At 36.9% G+C, this 22,329-nt stretch overlaps 1 protein-coding gene across 4 annotated transcripts in view; it reads right to left on the bottom strand.

Moving 5' to 3' along the window:
* The window catches only part of HEPH (hephaestin), a 93,728-nt gene that overhangs the window by 2,582 nt on the left and 68,817 nt on the right, over window positions 1–22,329 (bottom strand). For all 4 annotated transcript variants that reach the window (XM_024755234.1, XM_024755235.1, XM_024755237.1 and 1 more), the window contains 5 exons: window positions 8,527–8,633; window positions 7,208–7,433; window positions 4,658–4,797; window positions 3,643–3,805; window positions 733–777 (listed from right to left, as the gene is read on the bottom strand). In XM_024755234.1, the coding sequence (XP_024611002.1) occupies window positions 733–777; window positions 3,643–3,805; window positions 4,658–4,797; window positions 7,208–7,433; window positions 8,527–8,633 (681 nt within the window). The remainder of the gene's footprint in view (window positions 1–732; window positions 778–3,642; window positions 3,806–4,657; window positions 4,798–7,207; window positions 7,434–8,526; window positions 8,634–22,329) is intronic.

The following is a 22,329-nucleotide window of genomic DNA, read 5'->3' as shown; positions in this document are numbered from 1 at the left end:
TCTCTCTGCTTCACCTTACCTCTCCCTAACCCTCCAGGACATACCCTAGTCCCCTGGTTGACTATTTATAAGATACTTAGATCATTAGGACCTTTCCAAACAGAGCTGAAAAACCTCCAGACTAAACTGAAAATCTCTAACATCTATTCTAGCCTCTCACAACTTTATGAATATTTCTCAGTTCAGGTACAAATGAGGTAGAGAGTGAAAGCATTATTTGAACGCAGCCTGGATAGAACAAGAAGCTCTATTTTCTGGAAGTACAGAGATGGATGGTTCTAAAGCATCAACTATTTAGTATTCTATAGATGAAAGATTAATTACCTGGTGCAGACTGAATGGCATTTGTCCTAGTTTCACACTGTCCTTGTGGGGAATTCATATCTGTACTATAGCACCTTCATTCACAACTCAGCAAGACCTTGAATTTTATTTCCCCTCATACATTAGTAAGAGGATAAGATAGCAGCCTTCAACTGAGGATGAGGCAATTTTCCTCAACTCAGGAGGTTGGGCATGGGGGTCAGAGAGAATAAACCTGCTGAGGGAAGCTTAACTGGAAACTTAACCTTAGATTCCTGTTTTCTGAAATCTTAAATAAATCTCAGGATGTTTTCTGCTAGTATTGAGGTCCACATTTCAGCCATATGAAACTCATCTTCTAGAGGCACTGAACTTTTCCCCAAATGCACAACATATATAACTACCCAATCCGTGTATCCTTCTCCCTACCTTTTCCAGTCTCTTCAGAGATGATGGTGGTAGTGCTTAAGTGTTCTGGAGGAAAAAGAGAAAAGAGGTTAGTCTTATTATTCTTCCTACCTATCCACAGGCTTGTTGTAGGAGGTTAGCAATGGTTGGAGGACTCTCTGTGATATAGTAAGCAAAATGGAGGTGACTGGAATTAACTATCTTGTGATCAAGATCAGTATTGGTATGTGGATTTGATTTTGAGCAGTGACACAAAATATAAGCAAGAGCATAGTCTTAGGAGTCCAAAAGGTAAGTCATCCCTCTGCCAAAATTTACATATTTATTGACACTTTATCCTCATTATTGCTCTTTTTGCCACCTTTTCCCAGCCTTCCTTCAGGAAGCCCCTGTTCTTTGTCAAACCTGCATCCCTACATATTCAACCATTTTAGAATACTTCTTCCTCTTCTTGCTTTAATGAGGCTGAGCTCTTTTCTGAGAACTATACTTCCTTTATATCTTCTCAATACTGCTTTGAGATTATTTATTATTCCTCCCCTTTTTGCAAAGATCCATCTCTTTTGAGGCTTATATTACTTGGCTAAAAAATCACAACCACTTCTTGTCACTGTTACCTAGCAGTTTTCATTCATGGAAGTCTTTGGTACGTGGCTCAGTCTTTCTTGTCTTCAATTCCCATCATAAGTGTTGACCTATCCAACACTTAAGCCTCACAGTTTTTAGACCTCTTAACTCTAACAAATTTCAAATATACTCCAACTCTATCAACCACTCTTATGGTCACATTGGGCTAATTATGCAGACTTGCTCCATCTCATAAGTCTAAAATCTAACAACAGCCTCCTATTCTCTCCATGTTCTAATGCTATTTATTCTATTTCACCTGTTATTTTCTCCTCTCATGAAGACCTCTAGCTCCTGGACACTTCCATTTTTCTTACCTCACCAGTTTCATCCTGTTTTTTTCTTCCATTCCTGGCCAGGCTGGACTCCATTGTCTATCACTTCAACTACTAACTTACCAGGAATGTTATAATCATTTGCTGAAACCCCAGTAACTATACTTTCATTGTATTTTTTTCTGGTATTATGATGAATGCTGATGGAGAAACATCACACAATTGTAAAGATCAGTATTCTTTGGGTCCAACTTCAACTAAGTCCTCAGTGCTGCTTGGCAATAATTAATTTATTTTCCATCACTCAGAGTAACTTTTTCCCCACCACCCAGAGTGGTTATTTCATAACCACTTTGCCCACTCTTCTAAAGCCCCTCACACTACCATCTATCTTTCATTCTCAGTAGATGACTCTGTCTCCTCCATCACAGATGAAACACAGACCATCAGACAGAAATATCTAATTTGTCAAGCCTCTCACCCAAACCTACACATTGGTCTTTTCTGTTTTCTCTCTTCTTTTAGTAGAAAAAAAAATGACCTTACCCCACTCTAATATTTTTTCGTAGCTCTGACTTTCATCCCCTGCTTCTTTCCTGGGAAGCCCTTTCCAACAATTAGTCTTTTATTCCCTATCTGTCTTCAACTCTTCCCTCTGGTTGGCCTGTTAGCTTATATGTGATTTGAACAATATCAAATTAGACCATAGTCTGTCAAACAAACAAAAGGTAAATAGGTAAAATTTATGGACTTGCTCATTATTATAGAGAGAGGTAAGTTATTCTTATTCATGGAAGTTCCTTGATGATATGTATTGATGCAGTCTCTTATCTATTAGATGGTCCATATTTGACATGACCCATTACTACACATGGAGACAATCTATTGCTTTGAATCTATAGCATCTTGATGATATATCAATTCACCACTAGAGTTTGATTCTAAGGACTGACAGGATACAACAAAGAATTATGTGTGCCTGTCTGGGTGGTAGGGAATAGTACTACAGTAGTAACTGGAAGACACATTCTAGCAGTATGTGTTACCAGAGAACAAACTTTTCCAAAGATATAGGAAATCATAATGTACAATTATTCGTCTCCCTCCCTGGGGGTAAATAGCAGAGTTGTATTTTCTACCCTGGTTTGCTAGCCCTGTTTAAATGTCTAAAGACATTTTCCCACTTTCTATTCCTGCTGACAGAATGTCAATGGCTGGGAATCCCAGAATACCTACCTCAATATAACCAGTTTTCAAAACAGCATGACTTAAAAAAAAAAAAAAAGAACAGGAGAAAAAATACCTCTCTGGATTCATGTGGGTCCCAAGAGTTTCTATTGAGCCTCTTGCAAGGGGGATAATGATGAGTACTGGATTCAGGTTAAGAGACTTAAGAAGTGAGACTCAATGCTTTGATGGCCCAAGGACACAAAATTCAACACAGCCTACTCTTCTATGTTATTGGTGGTGAACAAAGGTTTATTGGTAAAGAAAATACCCTGGCTATTACGTCTCCATATAACAAATACAAGGGAAAAGTTTTTTCCATCCTTGTTAGCGTCTGTCTGGGATTAGTTGTAATTGAAGGCTAATATCTCTTTCCAGCCTTAGACAATTCCCACAAAACAAACTAATTAAGGGGTGACTGTTAGAATTATATTTTTCCTTTTTATAAAAAAAGAACTCATTAATAAGATTCCTTTGAAATAGTTAATACCTCTAATAAACTCTAAAATAATAAATTTACATACAAATTAAATGTATTCAAAGGAAGCAAATCTACACTAAGCATCAATGCATACAGCCCAGCCAGGCTGAGTCAATTCATGTGAGCTCAACAAGTATCAAAGAAATTAGGAGGGGACATGAGCAGGGGAGCAACAGGGAATGAGAAATATTGGTTGGGAGAACACTAGAAGGGGTCTGTTCTGTCTTCTTGGGATCAGAAGATGGATGCAAGTCACTTCTTGGATTATCTGGTTCTTACAGGCTAGATACAGTGCCAGAAGATATCCTAATTAGGCTTTACCTCTTTGGGACAAAACCATAAAGACAGTCTCCATGCCAGCATGGACATGGTCTGTAACATGACAGTGAAGCAGCCATGTCCCAGGGTTGCTGGTCACCATCTCCACAACCTCAAAGGTCCCTGGGAACAGATCCACCACGTCTGCCCGGTAGCTCTCTCCACTCTGCAAGAGAGATTGTGGGTGAGAGAGAGAAAGTGAAGGGTAGAGATAGTCTCAGAACTTATAGGAATTAAAAGGCTTGGGTATCCATACCAGAGACATGGAACTTCAAGATTCACAGATCAGAGAACAGCTTAAAGATTCCATCTTATCCATCTCCTCTGTGAACCCACCCATACAAACTGACTCAACAGAGGAGACTCTCTCTTCCTACTTTTTCTTAAAGTGTCCCAAAGTAAAGTTCATTTAGTCTTTCATTAGGGGGATAAAAACTAGTATATCCATACATTTTAGCAGGCTTAAGCCTTGACCCCTAGGAAGGATCCACATATTTACTTTAGAAATGAAACTCAATTTAGTTTCTCCTCTATGCCACCACCTTTATCAGGACTTCTAAGTCTTTAAGTCCACATTAATGCCTACAGCTCTGACCCCTTTTCCTAAGACAAAATTTCTTCTTCAAAACCCACATGTAGTCCCATGTAGGTCCTGAACTGAAGTTCAGGAATGGATTAAGGACTTTCAGAGATTGTGAGACACTACTCTGAAATTTCTCACTCAGGATGACTGCTTACTGGACCTCAAGTCCCTGACTGAGACCCAATTACATTTATTCCTTCAATCTCCTTACCCCATAAATGAGCCATTCATTTCTTCTATATCATAGGGGAAAGCTAAGACCTGGAGGGCAATGACTGACCTTGGGATACAAAGCCAAACTAGAATTCCCCGATCAATACTCTATGTACAAGACCTTTCTTCTTTTAACTGATTATTATCATGTTTCTTTTTATTCTCTTCTTTCTTAATGGATATCAAAGCACTCTGAGGGACTCAGTCTCTTTTCCAGCTCACCCGATAGAGAAAGCTTTCTGCATGGAAATGGACAGTGTGTAGGTCAATATCTTGTCCCATGGCCAGCATGTACCAAGCCACTCGTTCTCCTTGGTACATGGTAAGGCCCCTGAGGTTGGCATAGAGCTTTCCATTAATGGCTGTAAGAGAAGAAAACTATTTTATATCTCTCATTTTGACTTACCACTGCCACTACCCTAGAGCTAATCCCTATCATCTCTGATGATAGCAATACCCTCCTAAATTCTCTCATTTTTATTCCATTTGTCCCTCTCCAGTCTATCTTCCACATTGGTGTTACAAGAGTGGTCTTTCTAAATAACTAATATGATCATGTTATTCTGCTGCTTAAAATACTTTAATAGCTCCCTCCTGCCAAAAATATCAAGTCCATGCCTCCTTAGCTCAGCCAACAAGGTCCTTCAAAATACAGCCCCAAACTACCTTCCCAAACTCATCTACCATTATCTAACATATTTATTTCAATTAAGGTGATTTTTCACCATTCCCCCCATATGGTCCCATATTCATGTTCTCTGTGTTCTTGCTCATGTTTCTGATCTTCCCTCACAGAAATTTTCCAAAGCCCAGTCATACCTTCACCTCTTCTAATAATACTTCCCTGATCTAGCACCTCTCAGCACCTCTCATTGCCTGCATTCCTTTCCACATCTGAACTCCTCCAGTACTGTCTGTACCACACTTTGGAACTCACTAGAAACTGCCTTATACATTTACCTATCTTTTAATTTGTGGAATTTTATATACCCAACTAGGTTGTAGGTTTCTATTAGGCAGGACATAAATGTATATACTATATTCCTTGTATTCTTCAGAACACCCAGCAGACACCTGAGCCTACAATAAATGTTTTAAAAAATACCTGTCACATTCTTGGAATTTATAATGATATTAGCACATGGGACTCATCATCTGCCTCTTTCCAGGCCACATCCTATGCTTTAAAAACAACAAACCACTCATCACCATGTTAATTCACACTGTCAAGACTATGCCCAGGATACACACCCCCACTTTTCATGTTCTCACAGAGGGAAGATGATTTATACTCTACATCCCAAGAGACGAAATAATGGAAGGAACATTTATTGCCTATTTACTCTGGCCAAATTTTGTATTTGAGAGAAGGGACTAAATATGCTCAACTCAGTCTGACCATAGAAAGTGGTGCAGATGGATTTGTTATTCCATCATGGGGAAGATTTTATCCCTGTGAAGGAGGAGGGTATTGTCCCTTTATGTCAATGACAGGATGAAAAATCTATCCATTGTTGTGGTAGTATTAGTAAGCCCATTTTGTTGCAGAACTAAATTCAGTTTGCAAATTAGCTTTCTCAGTAAGTTCGCATTTGATCTTAAGCATCTCTGCCTCTTTCTCAATTGGTTCAGGAATCTGGAAGTGAGAGAAAGGGTATTATTTGTTTGCCCTCAGACACCAACATTATTTTTTTCTCTAGTCTCAGCACTCAGAGAGTTTTCAACAAATGCTTGATAGGTAGATAGATTGATACCTGAAGAGTTTGGATGAATAAACACATGAACAAAAAGATGGAAATGAGCATTAGCTAAACCCCTTCACTAGCAAGATCTGTGTCCTCTTTCCATTTTGGTTTTGGGCAATTTATTTCTCTGATTTGAAAGGAGCTAAAAAAATTCATTTTGTAAAGTTTGTGAATCACTGGATTCAATGTGAATCACTCATATTTCCATCAAGGGGAAATAGCTAGAATCTGTGTGACAATGAGATACTACTTTTGAGTTCCAGTAGAGTCACTATAAAAGCTGCAACTTATCCTCAAATCAAAGAAATACTACACTAGATGAGATAGTGAGAAATCACTTCATACATTCTGCTGCACTTAAATTCTCCCTCTTCTTTGAGATTTTCTCTATTTTTTTAAACATACACAAATCTCTAGAACAAAGGAAGGCTTGAGTGCACAATTTACCTCCAAAATCCATTTGAGCATCAAGAAGCTCTTATTTGTATGTAATATAACCCAGTATGCTGCTCTCTGAGGCTCTCTCTCCAATCCTTCCATCTGTAAATTGAACCTTTGTTTTAAAAATAGATTAAAAGATAAGCTGTCCTTCATTTGACTATATTAGAATATACTGAGAAAACAGATCTCAGATCCAGAGTGGTAAGGAAATAAGATAATATTGAGAAACTAAACTCAGAATTTTTAAGTAGAGAGGCCCTAATCAGCCAGTGCACCAGGTACATTGAGGGTCATAAATGTCCATCTTGCCTTCTCTAATATGTTAAAATGTGCTAGTGTCACCACAGCAACTTTACAGAGTCAGCTTCCTGCTTTCTGGGCACTTGAACTAACGTAGACCACATTACCTATTTTATGTATGAAATATATAATACTGTAGTAGGAGACATTTCTTCTAATTTGTCCCCATTCCACTTTCCTATCCTTTCAGAAATTATGCTCCCTTGGGTTGTGATGGGCCTATCAGATACCCCCATGCAGCCAGTAGGGACTTCTTTGGAAGAGTGTTAGGTTCTTTTCTACAGACCATGCATTTTATTGCTCTCCAAGAAAGTCTCATCCTGTAGGTTAACATGGCCTGGATCCTGGGGCCCATAAGTTTCCACATTCTCTTCCAGATACCAAGACTGGTTCTCATCAAAAATCAAGAATAACAAGGCAAATTCTCGGTCCATGTCATGCCGTCCTCCATTGGGCTCTAGGATGCCCTTTCGGCAGATGGCCAAGGGTCCCACCAGGCCACTGTACATGTCCTAAGGATAGGAGGAAGAGGGAGAGAGTAAACTAGATGGAGTTGTTTCTGGGTGGTAGTGCTCTACAGAGAGACAGGCTAACACCCAAGCCCATTGTGCCCTCAGCACTTCATCATAATGTCTTGTATTTATAAGCACCTCATCTATATTATCTGAATTGATCCTCACAACAATCTTGGGACATAGGAAAGATATGCTATCATCTCACTTATGATTTACCTCTGCTGGACTATTCGTTGATCTCCAAACTCACCAATCATTTTCACAACACAATGCCTTTTCTCAGGCTGTTTCTTCTTCCTGTAATGCCCCCCCCCACCATATCCCTATCCTTTATCATACTGCTATTCAGCTTTCAAGGCTCAATGTATGTCTACCTATCATTATGTTGCCTTCTCCAGTTTCCCCCTCATTCATCCTCTCCTCCAAGCAGAAGTAATCACTCTCTCATGGACCCCCACAGCAATTTCTATTAAATGGTTTTATAGAGCTGCTAATACTATGCTATATTTAAAATTTATTCTGTGTATATATATATAGTTATATTTTATATATTTAATGTCAAAGTTATGTTTATATTCATCTGTCTCCCACAACTAGATCATACTCTTTGAAAATGGGAACTGTATCTTACATTTGTATCATCCAAAGCACCAGGTAAAATGTAGTAGGCTCTCAATAAATGATAGCTGACATCTGCCTGTGGATGGGTGGCTACATAGATAAGCCCATTTTCCAGGAAACAGAAGCAGAATGACTTGCCTAAAGTCACTTCAAAAGCAAGACAGAACAAAATTTGGGCTAGAAACCCAATCTCTTGATAACAAATTCTAGGTTTCTTGAATGATAACATAATGCCTTATATTATCCAAGAAGAAGAAACAAGGAAGAAAATCCTCAGAACTAACATGTGATGCTACCTATTCCTTTCATCCCTCCTCCTAACTACTAGAATAAGCCCAGCATTTGAGGAATTTCACCTGAACCCTTGACTTTAGTGCTGGGCTTCTTGCTACATCTGTTTAATAACTTCTTTTTACTAGGCAGCCTGCCCAATTCTGAGACAACTCCAGGAAGCCAATATTGTCTTTACCTTGATGGGATCCACTGCAGAATAATAGATCCAGGAAACACAAGTAGAATCATTGGGCCCAGGGCCAGATCTCTCTGGGATGTTCCACTGGTAAGTGAGAACCTCACCTAGAAGTGGTAACAGGAGTCTCCATTTAGACCAGATCAGAAATTTCTCCCAGTTCCCGGGTATCCCTAAGAGGCTGTGGCAGGTGAGTCCCAGGGCCTTTAAGATATTTCTCCATCATTTCCATATCAGTCTTCATTTTATTTTTGTGACTTTATTCTTCTCCCTCCTGGGACACCCTCAACATCTCTTCTACTGTCCCTATCTTTAAATATTCATGTCCAATACTCTAGTAAGGCAGTTCTGCTACTATTCTCCCTGCTTATAATGACCTTCCTTCTTTGGCTCTGTTTTGGTCTCCTTATCCTGCTGCTGCCTCCTAAATGCAGCTGTTTCTTCAAGGCTCTGTCTCTAGTCCTCTTCTCCTCTTTTTCCATACTGTCTCCATGGAAGCTTTAAGCCATCTTTCTGATGTCAATTATGATCTGCGTGTATTGATGCCTCAAATACTTAGCCAGACTTTCCTTGTCATTAAGCTCCAATCCAAAATGGGCATAGAGAGAACGTACCTCAACATAATAAAGGCTATATATGACAAATCCACAGTAGGCGTCACAATGGTGAAAAACTAAAGCATTTCCTCTAAGATCAGGAACAAGACAAGGATGTCCACTCTCACCACTATTATTCATCATAGTTTTGGAAGTCCTAGCCATGGCAATCAATCAGAGAATAAAAAGAAATAAAAGGAATACAAATTGGAAAAGAAGAAGTAAAACTGTCACTCTTTGCAGATGACATGATACTATACATAGAGAATCCTAAAAATGCTACCAGAAAACTACTAGATCTAATCAATGAATTTGGTAAAGTTGCAGGATACAAAATTAATGCACAGAAATCTCTTGCATTCCTATACATTAATGATGAAAAATCTGAAAGAGAAATTAAGGAAACACTGCCATTTACCATTGCAACAAAAAGAATAAAATACCTAGGAATAAACCTACCTAGGGACACAAAAGACTTGTATGCAGAAAACTATGACACTGATGAAAGAAATTTAAGATGATAACAACAGATGGAGAGATATACCATGTTGTTTTTTTGGAAGAGTCAATATTGTGAAAATGACTCTACTACCCAAAGCAATCTACAGGTTCAATGCAATCCCTATCAAATTACCAATGGCAGTTTTTACAGAACTAGAACAAACAATCTTAAAATTTGTATTGAGACAAAAAGACCCTGAATAGCCAAAGCAGTCTTGAGGGAAAAAAACGGAGCTGGAGGAATCAGACTCCCTGACTTCAGACTATTTATTTGTTTGTTTGTTTGTTTGATGGGATTAACAGAAACAAACTACTTTATATAAAATAGATATGCAAAGAGGATATACTGTATAGTACAGGGAATTATAGCAATTATCTTAAAATATCTTATAATGGAGTATAATCTGCAAAAATATTGAATCATGATGCTGTATAACTAAAATTAACATAATATTGTAAATCAAAGACTGAACACTGGGGACAGAGTCAAGATGGCAGAATAGGAGGATGTGGAGTTTGCATCTCCTCACAAATACATCAAGAATACATTGGAACAATTCTCAGAGAGCACCTACCGAACACTAGTGGAGGACCTCGGACACCTAAGGGGACAAAAAATCTCTGAGCAACCAGGTAGGATGAAGGAAAGGGGGAAGAAAAGTGGAAACAGGATGGGACAAGTGCCCCTGAGGGGTAGCTAAAGGAGAGCAGAGGTTCCTACACTCAGAAAAGCTCACTTACAGCAAGGGGAACAGTGGTAACAGAGAGAGACTTTCAGGGGATTGGGAGATTGGAGGGGAATGCAGCAACCAGTATGTGTAGGGCAGGACAGAGTAATACCTATTCACATAGTCTGTGCCACAGCCCTGAACACCCCAGCCTGAGTTGTGTGTAGGAGGGCTGGGTGCTGGAGAGTGAGGTTTGGAGAGTGGACCCAGGGAGGGGGTAGCTGTTGGTTGTGAGGAGACAGCCTGAGGCAGCAGGAGGGAAGGGCTCCACAGCCAGAAATGTTTGCAGAGGAAGCCCAGGCCACCATGGAGGTGAGATGCAATTGTTGAGTGGTGTGCAAAGAGCAGGACTGCCATTGGAATGTCCTTTCCCACCCATTGGACTGGCCTCCTTGGGCAACGTAAGTTGTGCATGCCTGAGCAGGCTCACCCACCCTGAAAACCAGGGTTCCCCTCACCTGCTCAGGCCTTGGCAAGCCTGCTAGGGCCCCAGGCCTGAGCCCTACCCCTGCCAAAGCCTCCTCTGGCCACATGGGTTCAGGTGGACCTGAGCACAACTCCCCCAAAGCATCCATGGGCTGTGTGGGTCTTGGCAGCCTGCCACCACCCCTGACAAATCTTCCTTTGTCCACGCAGGTCCTGGCAGGCTGAACGCCACCTTTCTCCAAAGCCTCGTCCATCTGTGCCAGCCCCTGAAGCCATGCCCATGGAAGTCTGCACCCCGGCTGGCCTATGCAAGCATGTGTGCTCCAGGCCAGCTTCAGGAGCAGATGCTGGTGAGAGGAACACAAGCAGAGGTGGGGATGACACAGCTGGTCCAGAGACCTACCAAGAGGTCTTGGAGGAACTCCTGGGGTGGTGGGAGTTGGCTGTAGCTCACCGTGGGTGCAGGGACATTGATAGTGGAGGCATCACAGAAGTTTCCATTTTTAAATATTTTATATTTTTATCTTTAACTTTTTTTTTAACTTTTAAATTTATTTTATTTTATCTTTTTGCTGTTGTTCTATTTTGCTTTGTTATTTCATTTTTATTTTTTCTAAATTTTTTTTTATTTTTCTAATTTTATTTTTCTTTTTATTCTTTGTTACTGTCCTGCTCTTTGTTATTTGTTGTCCCTTTTTTCCTGTTGGTTTGTTATTTTGATATTTTTGTTTAGTTTTGTTTTGCTTTGTTTATTATTTTCTTTTGTTTTTATCCTTTTTTTCTAGTTTTGATTTTTTGTGTGTGTGTGTCATTTTTGTGTGTTTGTCTTTTGTTCACTCACTTTTCTTTTAGTTTGTTTTTTGATTTTCTTTTGTTTTCAGTTTTCTGTTTGGGTTAGTTTTGTTTTTATTATTGGTTTTGTTTTGGGGGCTCTCTTGTTCATTTTGGTGTCTTGTTTTTTTGCTTTCCTTGGGTTTTTTTTCATTGTTGTTGTTTGTTTGTTGTTTTGTCTTTTGTTTATTTGGATTTGTTTTTGTTGTCTTTGGTTTTATTTGTCTGTTTGTTTTCTTTTGTTTGTGTGATTGTTACTTCTTACTTTTGTTGGTTCGGTTTTGTTTTTATTATTTGCCTTGGGCTTTGTTTGTCTGCTTTTTGTTTGCTTGTTTGTTTTTGTCACATTGTGCAACTTGCAAGATCTTGTTTCCCAGGCCGGGGTTAGGCCTGAGCCCCTGTGGTGGGAGCATCAAATTCAAACTGCTGGACTATCAGAGAACTACAGGTCCCAGGAAATATTCATCACTGTGAGGTCTCGAAGAAGTCCTCATCTCAGCACCAAGATCTGGCTCTACCTAACTGCCTGCAAGCTCCAGTGCTGGACGCCTCAGGCCAAACAACCAGCAAGAGAGGAAAATAGCGCCACACATCAACAAAAATGAGATGACAGAGAAATATGTTACAGATGAAGGAGCAAGGTAAAAACCTACAAGACCAAATAAATGAAGAGGAAATAGGCAACCTACCTGCAAAATAATTCAGAGTAATGATAGTAAAGATGATCCAAAATCTTGGAAATAGAATGGAGACACAGAACAAGACAAGGATACCCACTCTCACCATTTCTGTTCAGCACAGTATTGGAAGTCCTAGCCACAGAAATCAGGTAAGAAAAAGAAACAAAATGTATCCAAGTTAGAAGAGAAGAGGTAAAATTCTCACTATTTCTAGTTGATATAATACTCTATATAGAGAACTCTATAGTCTCCACACAAAAAACTATTAGAACTAATAAAGAAATTCAGCAAGGTTGCATGGTACAAGGTTAATATACAGAAATTTGTTGCATTTCTTTACACTAACAATGAAATATCAGAAAGAGAAAGTAAAAAGTAATCCTGTTTAAAATGGTGTCAAAAAATACCTAGGAATAAACTTAACCAAGGAAGTGAAAGACCTATACACTAAAAGTTATAAAACATTGAAAACATTAATTGGAGATAATTCCAGGAAATTGAAAGATATCCCATGCTTTTAGATTGGAAGAATTAATATTGTTAGAATGGCCATACTACCCAAAGCAATCTACAGATTTAATGCAATCCCTATCAAAACACCCATGATATTTTTCACAGAACTAGAACAAATAATCTTAAGATTTATATGGAATGAAAAAAGACCCAAAAATTTCAAAACAATTCTAATAAAAAAGAACAAAGCTATACTTCCAGACTTCAGACAACACTACAAAGCTACAGTTATCAAAACAGCATGGTATTGGCACAAAAACAGACATATGGATCGATGGAACAGAATAGAGAGTCAAAAAATAAACCCACACACCTACAGTAAATTAATCTTTAACAAAGGAATCAAGACTGTACAATGGAAAGAAAGAAGTCTCTTCAACTAGTGGTGTTGGGAAAGCCAGATGGCCACATGTAAATCAATGAAAATAGAACACTCGAACACTTCTTCATACCATATTCAAAAATTACTCAAACTGGTTTAAAGACTTAGATCTAAGACATGAAAGCATAAAACTCCTAGAAGAGAACAGAGACAAAACATTCTCTGACATAAATCATAGCAATATTTTCTTAGTTCGGTCTCCCAAGGCAAAAGTAATAAAAGCAAAAATAAACAAATGGTACCTAATAAAATCTAAAAGTTTTTGCACAGCAAAGGAAACCATCAATAAAACAATAAGACAACCTGTGCAATGGGAGGAAATATTTGCAAACAATGGAACAAACAAGAGATTAATATCCAAAATATATAAACAGTTCATACAATGCAATATTGAAAAAAGAAAGAACACAATCAAAAAATGGGCAGAAGACCCAAATAGACATTTCTCCAAAGTAGACATACAGATGGCCAACAGTCACATGAAAAGATGCTCAACATCGTTAATCATTACTGAAGTGCAAATCAAAGTCACAATGAGGTATCACCACACACTGGTCAGAATGGCTACCATCAAAAAGTCTACAAACAACCAATGCTGGAGACGGTGCAGAGAAAAGGGAACCCTTGTACACTGTTAGTGGCAATGTAAATTGGTTCTGTCTCTATGGAAAACAGTAGTTTCCTTAGAAAACTAAAAGTGGAGCTACAACATGATGCTGGGCATATATTCAGAAAAGGTGAAAATTCTACTTCAAAAGATATGTTCACCCCAATGTTCATAGCAGCATTATTTATAGTAGCCAAGACATAGAAAACACCAAATTGTGCATCACAGATGATTGGTTTAAGAAGATGTGGTATAGATATACAATGGAATATTACTCAGCCATAAAAAAGAATGAAATATTGTCATTTGGAAAAACATGGATGGACTAGAGAATATTACACTCAGTGAAGTAAGTCAGACAGAGAAAGACAAATACTATATGATGTCATTTATATGTGGAATCTAAACTATAATACAAATGAATCTATATACAAAACAGAAATAGACTCACAGATATAGAAAACAAACTTATGGTTACCAAAGGGGAAAGGGAGAGGGGAAGTGGTAAATTTGGAGTATGGTATTAACAGATGCAAGCTACTGTACATAAAATAGATTATGAACAAGGGTTTACTGTATAGCACAGGGAAATATATCTATAGCTATCTATCTATATATAACTGAATCACTTTGCTGTACAATATTGCAAATCAATTATACTTCAATAAAAAAATCAGAAATAAAAAAACTAAAATCACAAGTGAATGTAGGGATATTTTACCAACCTCACAGAAATAAAAAGGATTATAAGAAAACACCAAAACAATTATATATCCACCAATTATATAACCTAGATGAAATACACAAATTCCTAGAAATATACAAATTACCTTTCAATACTATCAGTTTTTGATTTCATGTATGTTGGAGTTCTGTTGTTCAATGTGTGCATATTTAGGACAGTTTTTATTTTATTTTTGAGAATTGATCTCTTTATTATATTGTAGTATCTTTCTTATCCTTGGTAGATTCCTTAGTCTAAAGTGTACTTTCCCTGACAGTAGTATTAGCCATGTTAGAGTTTACATGGTACATCTTTGTCCATTCTTTCACTTTTATCCTATTTTTGCCTTTACGTTTACAGTGAATTTATTTTATATAACATATAGTTGGGTAATCTTCTAAAATCCAGTATCACAATATACATCTGCTTTATTGGTGTATTTATATTTGTTTAAATTTAAAATTATTATTGCTATTGTTGAAATAAAATCTGTCATATTGGTAGATTTTTTTTCTATTTTTCTATTTCTTTTTGTTTTTTCCTTCTTTCTTGCTTTCTTTTGCATTAATTGAGCATTTTATGTGATTCCATTTTTTCTCTATTATTAATTCACTCTACCCCTTTAAAAATGATTTTACTTATTGCTCTAGACTTTACAACATATATTAGAATCTATCTTCAAATAATATTATATTGGTTACTATCTAGAAAGAGATCTTTGCAACTGTATATTCCCAATACATCACTTCAAATCATTGTGGCATTTTTTGTCATATATTTTATATTTGCATATACAAAAATACACTACATTGATAAAGTTTTCTTTTAGACAGTCTTTTGAGCACTAAAAATGAAAAAAATATTATCTTTATTTATTCTATTTCCAGCACTCTTTATTTCATTGTATAGTTACCACTTGCTTTCTGGTGTCATGTCAGTTCTTCCTGAAGTGCTTTCTTTAAAATTTCTTGTAATATAGATATACTAGCAATGAATTCTTACAGCCTTTTTTTATGAGAATGTTTTTATTTTTCCTTATTATTTTCACAGAATATATAATTCTTCATTGACAGTATTTTTATTTCAGCACTTTAAAAATGTTTCATTACTGCTTTCTTGCTTTTATAGTTTCTGATGAGAAATCTGCCATAAGTTTTATCTTTGTTCCTTTGTATGTAATGTGCTTTTGTTCTATTTTTCTGGCTGTTTTCAAGATTTTCTGATTGTCTTTGGTTTTAGTAGACTTTACATGGCATGACTAAGGGTGTTTGCAAGTGTGTGTGTGTGCATGTGTGTGTATGTGTGTGTATTTATTTGTTTGCTTTTGGTAATTATCCCCGTTGGTCTTCTCAGAGCTTCTTGATTCTGTAGTTCTGTGTCTATTGTTGATTTTGGAAAAGTTTCAGCTATTATTTCTTTAAATCTTTTGCTTGTCCTATCTTTCTTCTCTTATGATTTCAATTTCATTTATGTTAGAGTGTCTGATATTATCACGCAGATCTTACATGCTTCATTCTGTTTCTTTCTCCTCTTTTTTATCTCCTAGTGTTTCAGTTTTCATAATTTTTACTGACCTATCTTCAAGGTCAGTAGTCATTTTCTCAGTTGTGTGAAGTCTACTGAAGAGACCATTGAAAAGCCTCTCTCTCTCTCTATTTTTCATTTCTAGCATTTTCATTTGATTCTCTCTTACAGTTTTTAATTTCTCCACTGAAATTATCATCCCATTTTGCGTGTTTGTCACCTTTTCCATTAGGGCCTTTAACATATTAATTGTAGATATTTTAAAATTCCTGTCAGGCAGTTCCAACATCTATGTTATATCTGAATTTGGTTTGTTGTTTTCTTTGTTTCTTAGAAGTATGGGCTGTCAAGGAACAGGAAGCTGGTGTTCCCTAATCTGCAAATTTTGCTATCCTCCAAATTCTTTTTTTAAGTGAAAAGAATCTAGAAGTCAAAGGCTAAACTGTATGATTCAATTTTTATGACATTGTACAACCATTGAAAACCATAGGGATGTAGAACATAAGGAAAGTGGTTGACAAAAGTGGTGGGATTGGGGGAAAGGCTTGACTACAAAGAGGCAGCCTGAAGAAGTTGTTTTGGAGTAATGGAACTGTTCTGTATCTCGGTTATGGTGGTGAATACACAACTGTATGCATTTTCAAAATCCATGAAATTCTACAGTATGAGTGAATTTTACTAAATATAACGTTATTTTTAATTAAAAAATTTCTAAAACAGAAGTATTAGTCCTTCCCTCTGTTAGAACCATGGGTCTTGACTAGGCCATGATCTGTGTGGTCAGGCCTTAAACTCTGATGGGTAACATATTTTTCTTTGGCTGGGAGCCATACAAGTTATCAGATGGTGAAGTACAACACATGTATGGCTGAACAATTAAAATATCTGGGGCCCCTAAAATATTTATATTTGAAATGATTGTCACTTATACACAGAATTCTGCTCCAAGTATGGACAAGATCCTTAGTTATTTAAAAACATGGATTAATGGACCTCATCTACAATCATGATTGCTGAATTCTGAAAGTCAGAATTTTGGTGCATCATGGAAATTTGATAAATGCCTTGATTTCCATTTTAGGCTTTTTAAAAGAGTATGATTTCAATTTAATTTTACTGTAAAATATATTCATTAATGTATAATATATACTTCCTTTAAAAAGGCTAAAAAAATTCTTATAGCAGGAACAGAGATCACTTCAGTCACTGTTGAAGAAGCAATTTTTTCCCTGAGCTACTGAAGCTTTTTAATGCTGATGGGAGTGACAGTGAAGGATACAGAAGTAGCCTAAGAGTTGAACATTGGTCAAAAGAAAATGGATTGCCCAAAAAGAATTCTCAACAACTAGATCACTTATATCTGCTGTTGGAAAACTGCTTGCAAACATCTGGCTGTTAAAGCAGACACAAAAAGCAACCCTCTTTACCAGAGGGTAAAGAAGCCTCATCATCACAGGGTTCTCAGGAGGCAGTCTAAGACACAATGTAGGAATATTCTGAACACGGTTTCTTTCAGGAAAACACCAAATCTAAAGCTACTTATGGGAAAATTTCCTCTGAAAAGAGACCTGAAAACTGGCTGAGTGGTTCCTTCATATTGGCAAATGAGAAAAGGATCACATCGAGGCAGTAGGAGAGGCTGAGACATGGTCTTACCATAAATCCCGCCCCAGCTCAACAATCCAGAATTAGGAGGGAACTCACACAACCGAAGCTTCTCCCTGAGGAGCAAAGTGTTCATACCTCATATCAGCACCCTCCTCCTTTAATACCTGAACTTGAAATATGAAGCTGTAAAATATCTGGCTTTTTAAACCAATGGGGCTCATGTTCATGAGATCCAAAGCAATGTAGTGAACTAAGAAATACCTTCTAAATGGCTCATATGCAGACTCACTCGCCCCAGGGCCCAGCACAGAGGTAACCATTCGAAAAGCATTCAGATTAACAATTCATTGCTAATCTTAAAGCACTGACCTGAGGAGGAGGGGCATGTTTGGATAATCTCCATGGATGAAGATGCTGGTGGACACCATTTTCACACTCTCGCTCTAAACTGCTAAAGCTGACAAGAGCTATTTTTTCTCAATGGGCGCCACCTTTACCCACCAATTGGTGGGCACCATCTCTGTGCTCCCTCTCTCTCTCTCTCTGCCTTGATAAAGCTGGCAGGCACTAAATCTTTTTTCTCTCAGTAAGTGCCACCTTCACTGTTGCCCTCTGCTACTGTCCAGAATGCCAGTGTCTCCCAGAGGGAAGATTTTATACATGTCTGGTGCCCCAGTTTTTATATCTGGTGCCATGGTTTATGTGGCTGCAGCCCAGGAGATTCCCCTTAATTGCCTGGCTCTGGTGGCCAGGGGGAGCTTGTGTTCCTGGGTCACAAGGGATTGTCACAATTGGAGAGACAGTTCCTGGAAGGCTACCATCCCTGGGGTACTGCACACACAGCAGACTGAAACAAACCCCCAGTCTTTCCTTGAAAGAGGCCTCTTTGTTTGTCCTGGAGTTTTAGCTTTGTGTGTGGAGGGGAGGGCTGTCTTCAGGTAAGATAAAGAGTTTTCCAGACAAGCAAAAATCTTAAGAAGTTCATCAGTACTAAACAAGAAAACTAGTATGGTGGATAAAAGACAAAAGTAGTTAAAATAACAATAACTACAATAATTAGTTAAGGGATATACAAAATAAAAAGATATAAAATGTGACATCAGAAACATACAATTTGGGGGGGAAGAGTAAAAATGTAGAGTTTGAGAATGCATTCAAACATAAATTGTTATCAACTTAAAATAGATGGTTATAAATAGAGGTTGTTATATGTGTCGTAGTAACTACAAAGGAAGACCTATAGTAAACACACAAAAGATAATGAGAAAGGAATCCAAGCATATCACTAAAGAAAGTCACCAAACCACAAAAGTGAGCATGAGAAGAAGAAACAGAGGAACTACAAAACAGCCAGAAAATAATTAACAAGATGGCAATAAGTACATGATAAACATAGGTTTATCATGAACATAGATGCAAAAATCCTCAACAAAATATTAGCAAACCAACATCAACAATACATTAAAGGGATCATACACCATGATAAAGTGAGATTTATTCCAGGGATGCAAGAATGGTTCAGTATCCACAAATCAGTCAACATAATTATACACCACATTAACACAATGAAAGATAAAAATCATATAATCATCTCAATAAATGCAGAAAAAGCGTTTGCAAAATTCAACATCCATTCCTGATAAAAAAAGCTCAACAAACTGAGAAGAGACGGAATATAAGTCAACATAATAAAGGCCATATATGACAAGCCCACATATAACATCATATTCAACGATGAAAAGCTGAAAGTTTTCCTTTATGATCAGGAACAAAACAAGGATGCCCACTCTCACAATTTTTATTCAACATAGCATTGAAGTCCTACCCAGGGCAATTAGGCAAGAAGAAAAAATAAAAGGCACTCAAATTATAAAGGAAAAAGTAAAACGGCCACTATTTGAGGATGACATGATCTTATATACAGAATACTCTAAAGACTCCACCAAAAAACTTTTAGAACTAATAAACAAACTCAGCAAAGTTGCAGGACACAAAATCAACATACAGAAATCTGTTGTGTTTCCATACACTAATAACAAACTGTCAGAAAGAAAAATTAATAAAATAATTCCCAGTTATAATTCCATCAATAAGAATAAAATACTTAGGAATAAAATTAACCAAGGAGATGAATGACCTGAAAAATAAAAACCATAAGACAGTGAGGAAAGAAACTGAAGAATACAAAAATAAATGGAAAGATCTTCACAGATTGGGAAGAATTAATATTGTTATAATGCTCATACTACCCAAAGCAATATGCAGATTTAATGCAATTGCAATCAAAATTTCAATGGCATTTTTCACAGAAATAGAACAATTCTAAACTTTGTTCAGAACCACAAAAGAATCTGAATAGCCAAAGCAATCTTAAGAAAGAAAAACAAAGCTGGAGGCATCATGCTCCCTGGTTTCAAATTATATTACACAACTACAGTAATCAAAACATTATGGTACTGGCATAAAAACAGTTACATAGATCAATTAAATAGAATAGACAGCCCAGAAATAAATCCACACTTATATGGGCAATTGATCTACAACAAAGGAGACAAGAATATACAATGGTGAAAAGACAGCCCCTTCAATAAACGGTGTTGGGAGAACTGGACAGCTACATGTAAAAGAATTTAACTAAACTACTTTTCACACCATATACAAAAATAAACTCAAAATGGATATAGACTTAAATGTAAGACCTGAAACCATAAAAATCCTAGAAGAAAACATAGGTACTACACTCTTTGATGTTGGTCTTAACAACATTTTTTGGATCTGTTTCGTCACGCAAAAGCAACAACAAAAAAATAAGCAAATGGGACTATATAAAACTAAAAAGCTTTTGAATAAAAAGCCCATTTTTTCAAAGAAACGAAAAGGCCACCTACTGAGTAGGAGAATATATTTGCAAACAGTAGATCCAATAAGGGGTTAATATACAACATATACAAAGAACTCATACAACTCAACATTCAGAAAAATGAACAACCCGACTAAAAAATGGGCAGAGGATCTGAATAGTCATTTTTCCAAAGAAGACATCAAAATGGCCAACAGGTACCTGAAAAGATGCTCAACATCATTAATTATTAGGGAAATGCAAATCAAAACCATGACAGCAACTCATATCCATTAGAATGGCTATTATCAAAAAGGCAAGAAATAAGTGTTGGCAAGGATGTGGGAAAAAGGGAACCCTTGTGCATTGTTGATGGAAATGTAAATTGGTGCAGCCATTATGGAAAATAGTATGGCAGTTCCTCAAAAAATTAAAAATAGAACTACCATATGATCAAGCAATTCCACTTCTGGATGTTTATCCAGAGAAAACAAAACCCCTAATTCAAAAAGATATATGCACTCCCACGTTTATTTCAGCATTATTTACAATATCCAAGACATGGGAACAACCTGAGTGTCCTTCAGTGGATAAAGTTGATGTGATATATACGTACACACACACACACACACACACACACACACACACACACACAATGGAATTCTATTCAGCCATAAAAAAATAAAATCCTTCCATTTGTGACAAATGAATGGACCTTTAGGGCATTATGCTAAGTGAAATAAGTCAGAAAAAGTTCAATACCATATGTTCTCACTTATATCTTAAATTAGAAAAAAACAAACAAAAAATAAACAACAAAAAACCCAAGGTCATAGATACAGAGAGCAGATTGGTGGTTGCCAGAGGCATGGGTTAGGAGTTGGGCAAAATGGGTAAAGGCAGTCAAAAGGTACAAACTTCCAGTTGTAAAATAAATGTCATGGGGATGCAATGTAAAACATGGTGACTATAGTTTATACTACTGTATTGCATATTTGAAAGTTGTTATGAGAGTAGACGTTCAAAGTTCTCATCACAAGAAAAAAAATTGTAACTATGCATGGTGACAGATATTAACTACACTTATTACGGTGATCATTTCATAATGTATACAATTATTGAATTATTATATTGTACATCTGAAATGAATATAATGTCAAATGGCAATTATACTTCAATAAAAAAGAAGCCTCATCATGCAAATCCAAGATTGCTGTTGTCATTACCGTAGATAAACAGTGTCTCTGGGAAATCTGTTGTCTGGGGCTTCAAAACAGACTTGAGGTTCTGTAATGCGGTGATGGGTACCTTTCAGAAGCCTGGTGAAGCAGACCTGATGGTTGTTTTTTTCTCAAAACCCTAACTTGTGTGCATATTCAATAAGTCTCTATCATATCCAGATATATCCAGTTGACCAATCTGTTACAGAGTTTTACTGAAGACACTTTTTATATGATGTTTTGTGATCAACTTTGTAAAGTGTTCCAGTTTTAACTTGCGATCTTTTTGTAATGAATTGTTTATAATATGTTGTAGCTGTACTTAACTCAGCCCATCTTTCACTTAAGACAGTTGTTTACAGACATAAGTATGTGAGCATTGTTGATTTGGAGTTGACCACTTGTTAATATGCGGAAGAGATAGATGATAGTTCTTGATTCTTGTGATGAATGTCTCTATATGTTAATGATTTGTTGGTGAGCACTTAAGGTAATAGAATTGATATACATGTAATATAGCATGCTTCTGAAATACAATTTATTATTTAATCTAGATGTTTAACACCATTAGAATATAAGCTTTTCCAAGGGTGTAATTTTTCCATGTATAATTTACAGTCTCTT

This window comes from Neophocaena asiaeorientalis, unplaced genomic scaffold (assembly GCF_003031525.2).
Source record: "Neophocaena asiaeorientalis asiaeorientalis breed wild unplaced genomic scaffold, Neophocaena_asiaeorientalis_V1.1 scaffold1003, whole genome shotgun sequence".
NCBI lineage: Eukaryota > Metazoa > Chordata > Mammalia > Artiodactyla > Phocoenidae > Neophocaena > Neophocaena asiaeorientalis.
This window is presented reverse-complemented; position numbering and strand designations above follow the sequence as displayed.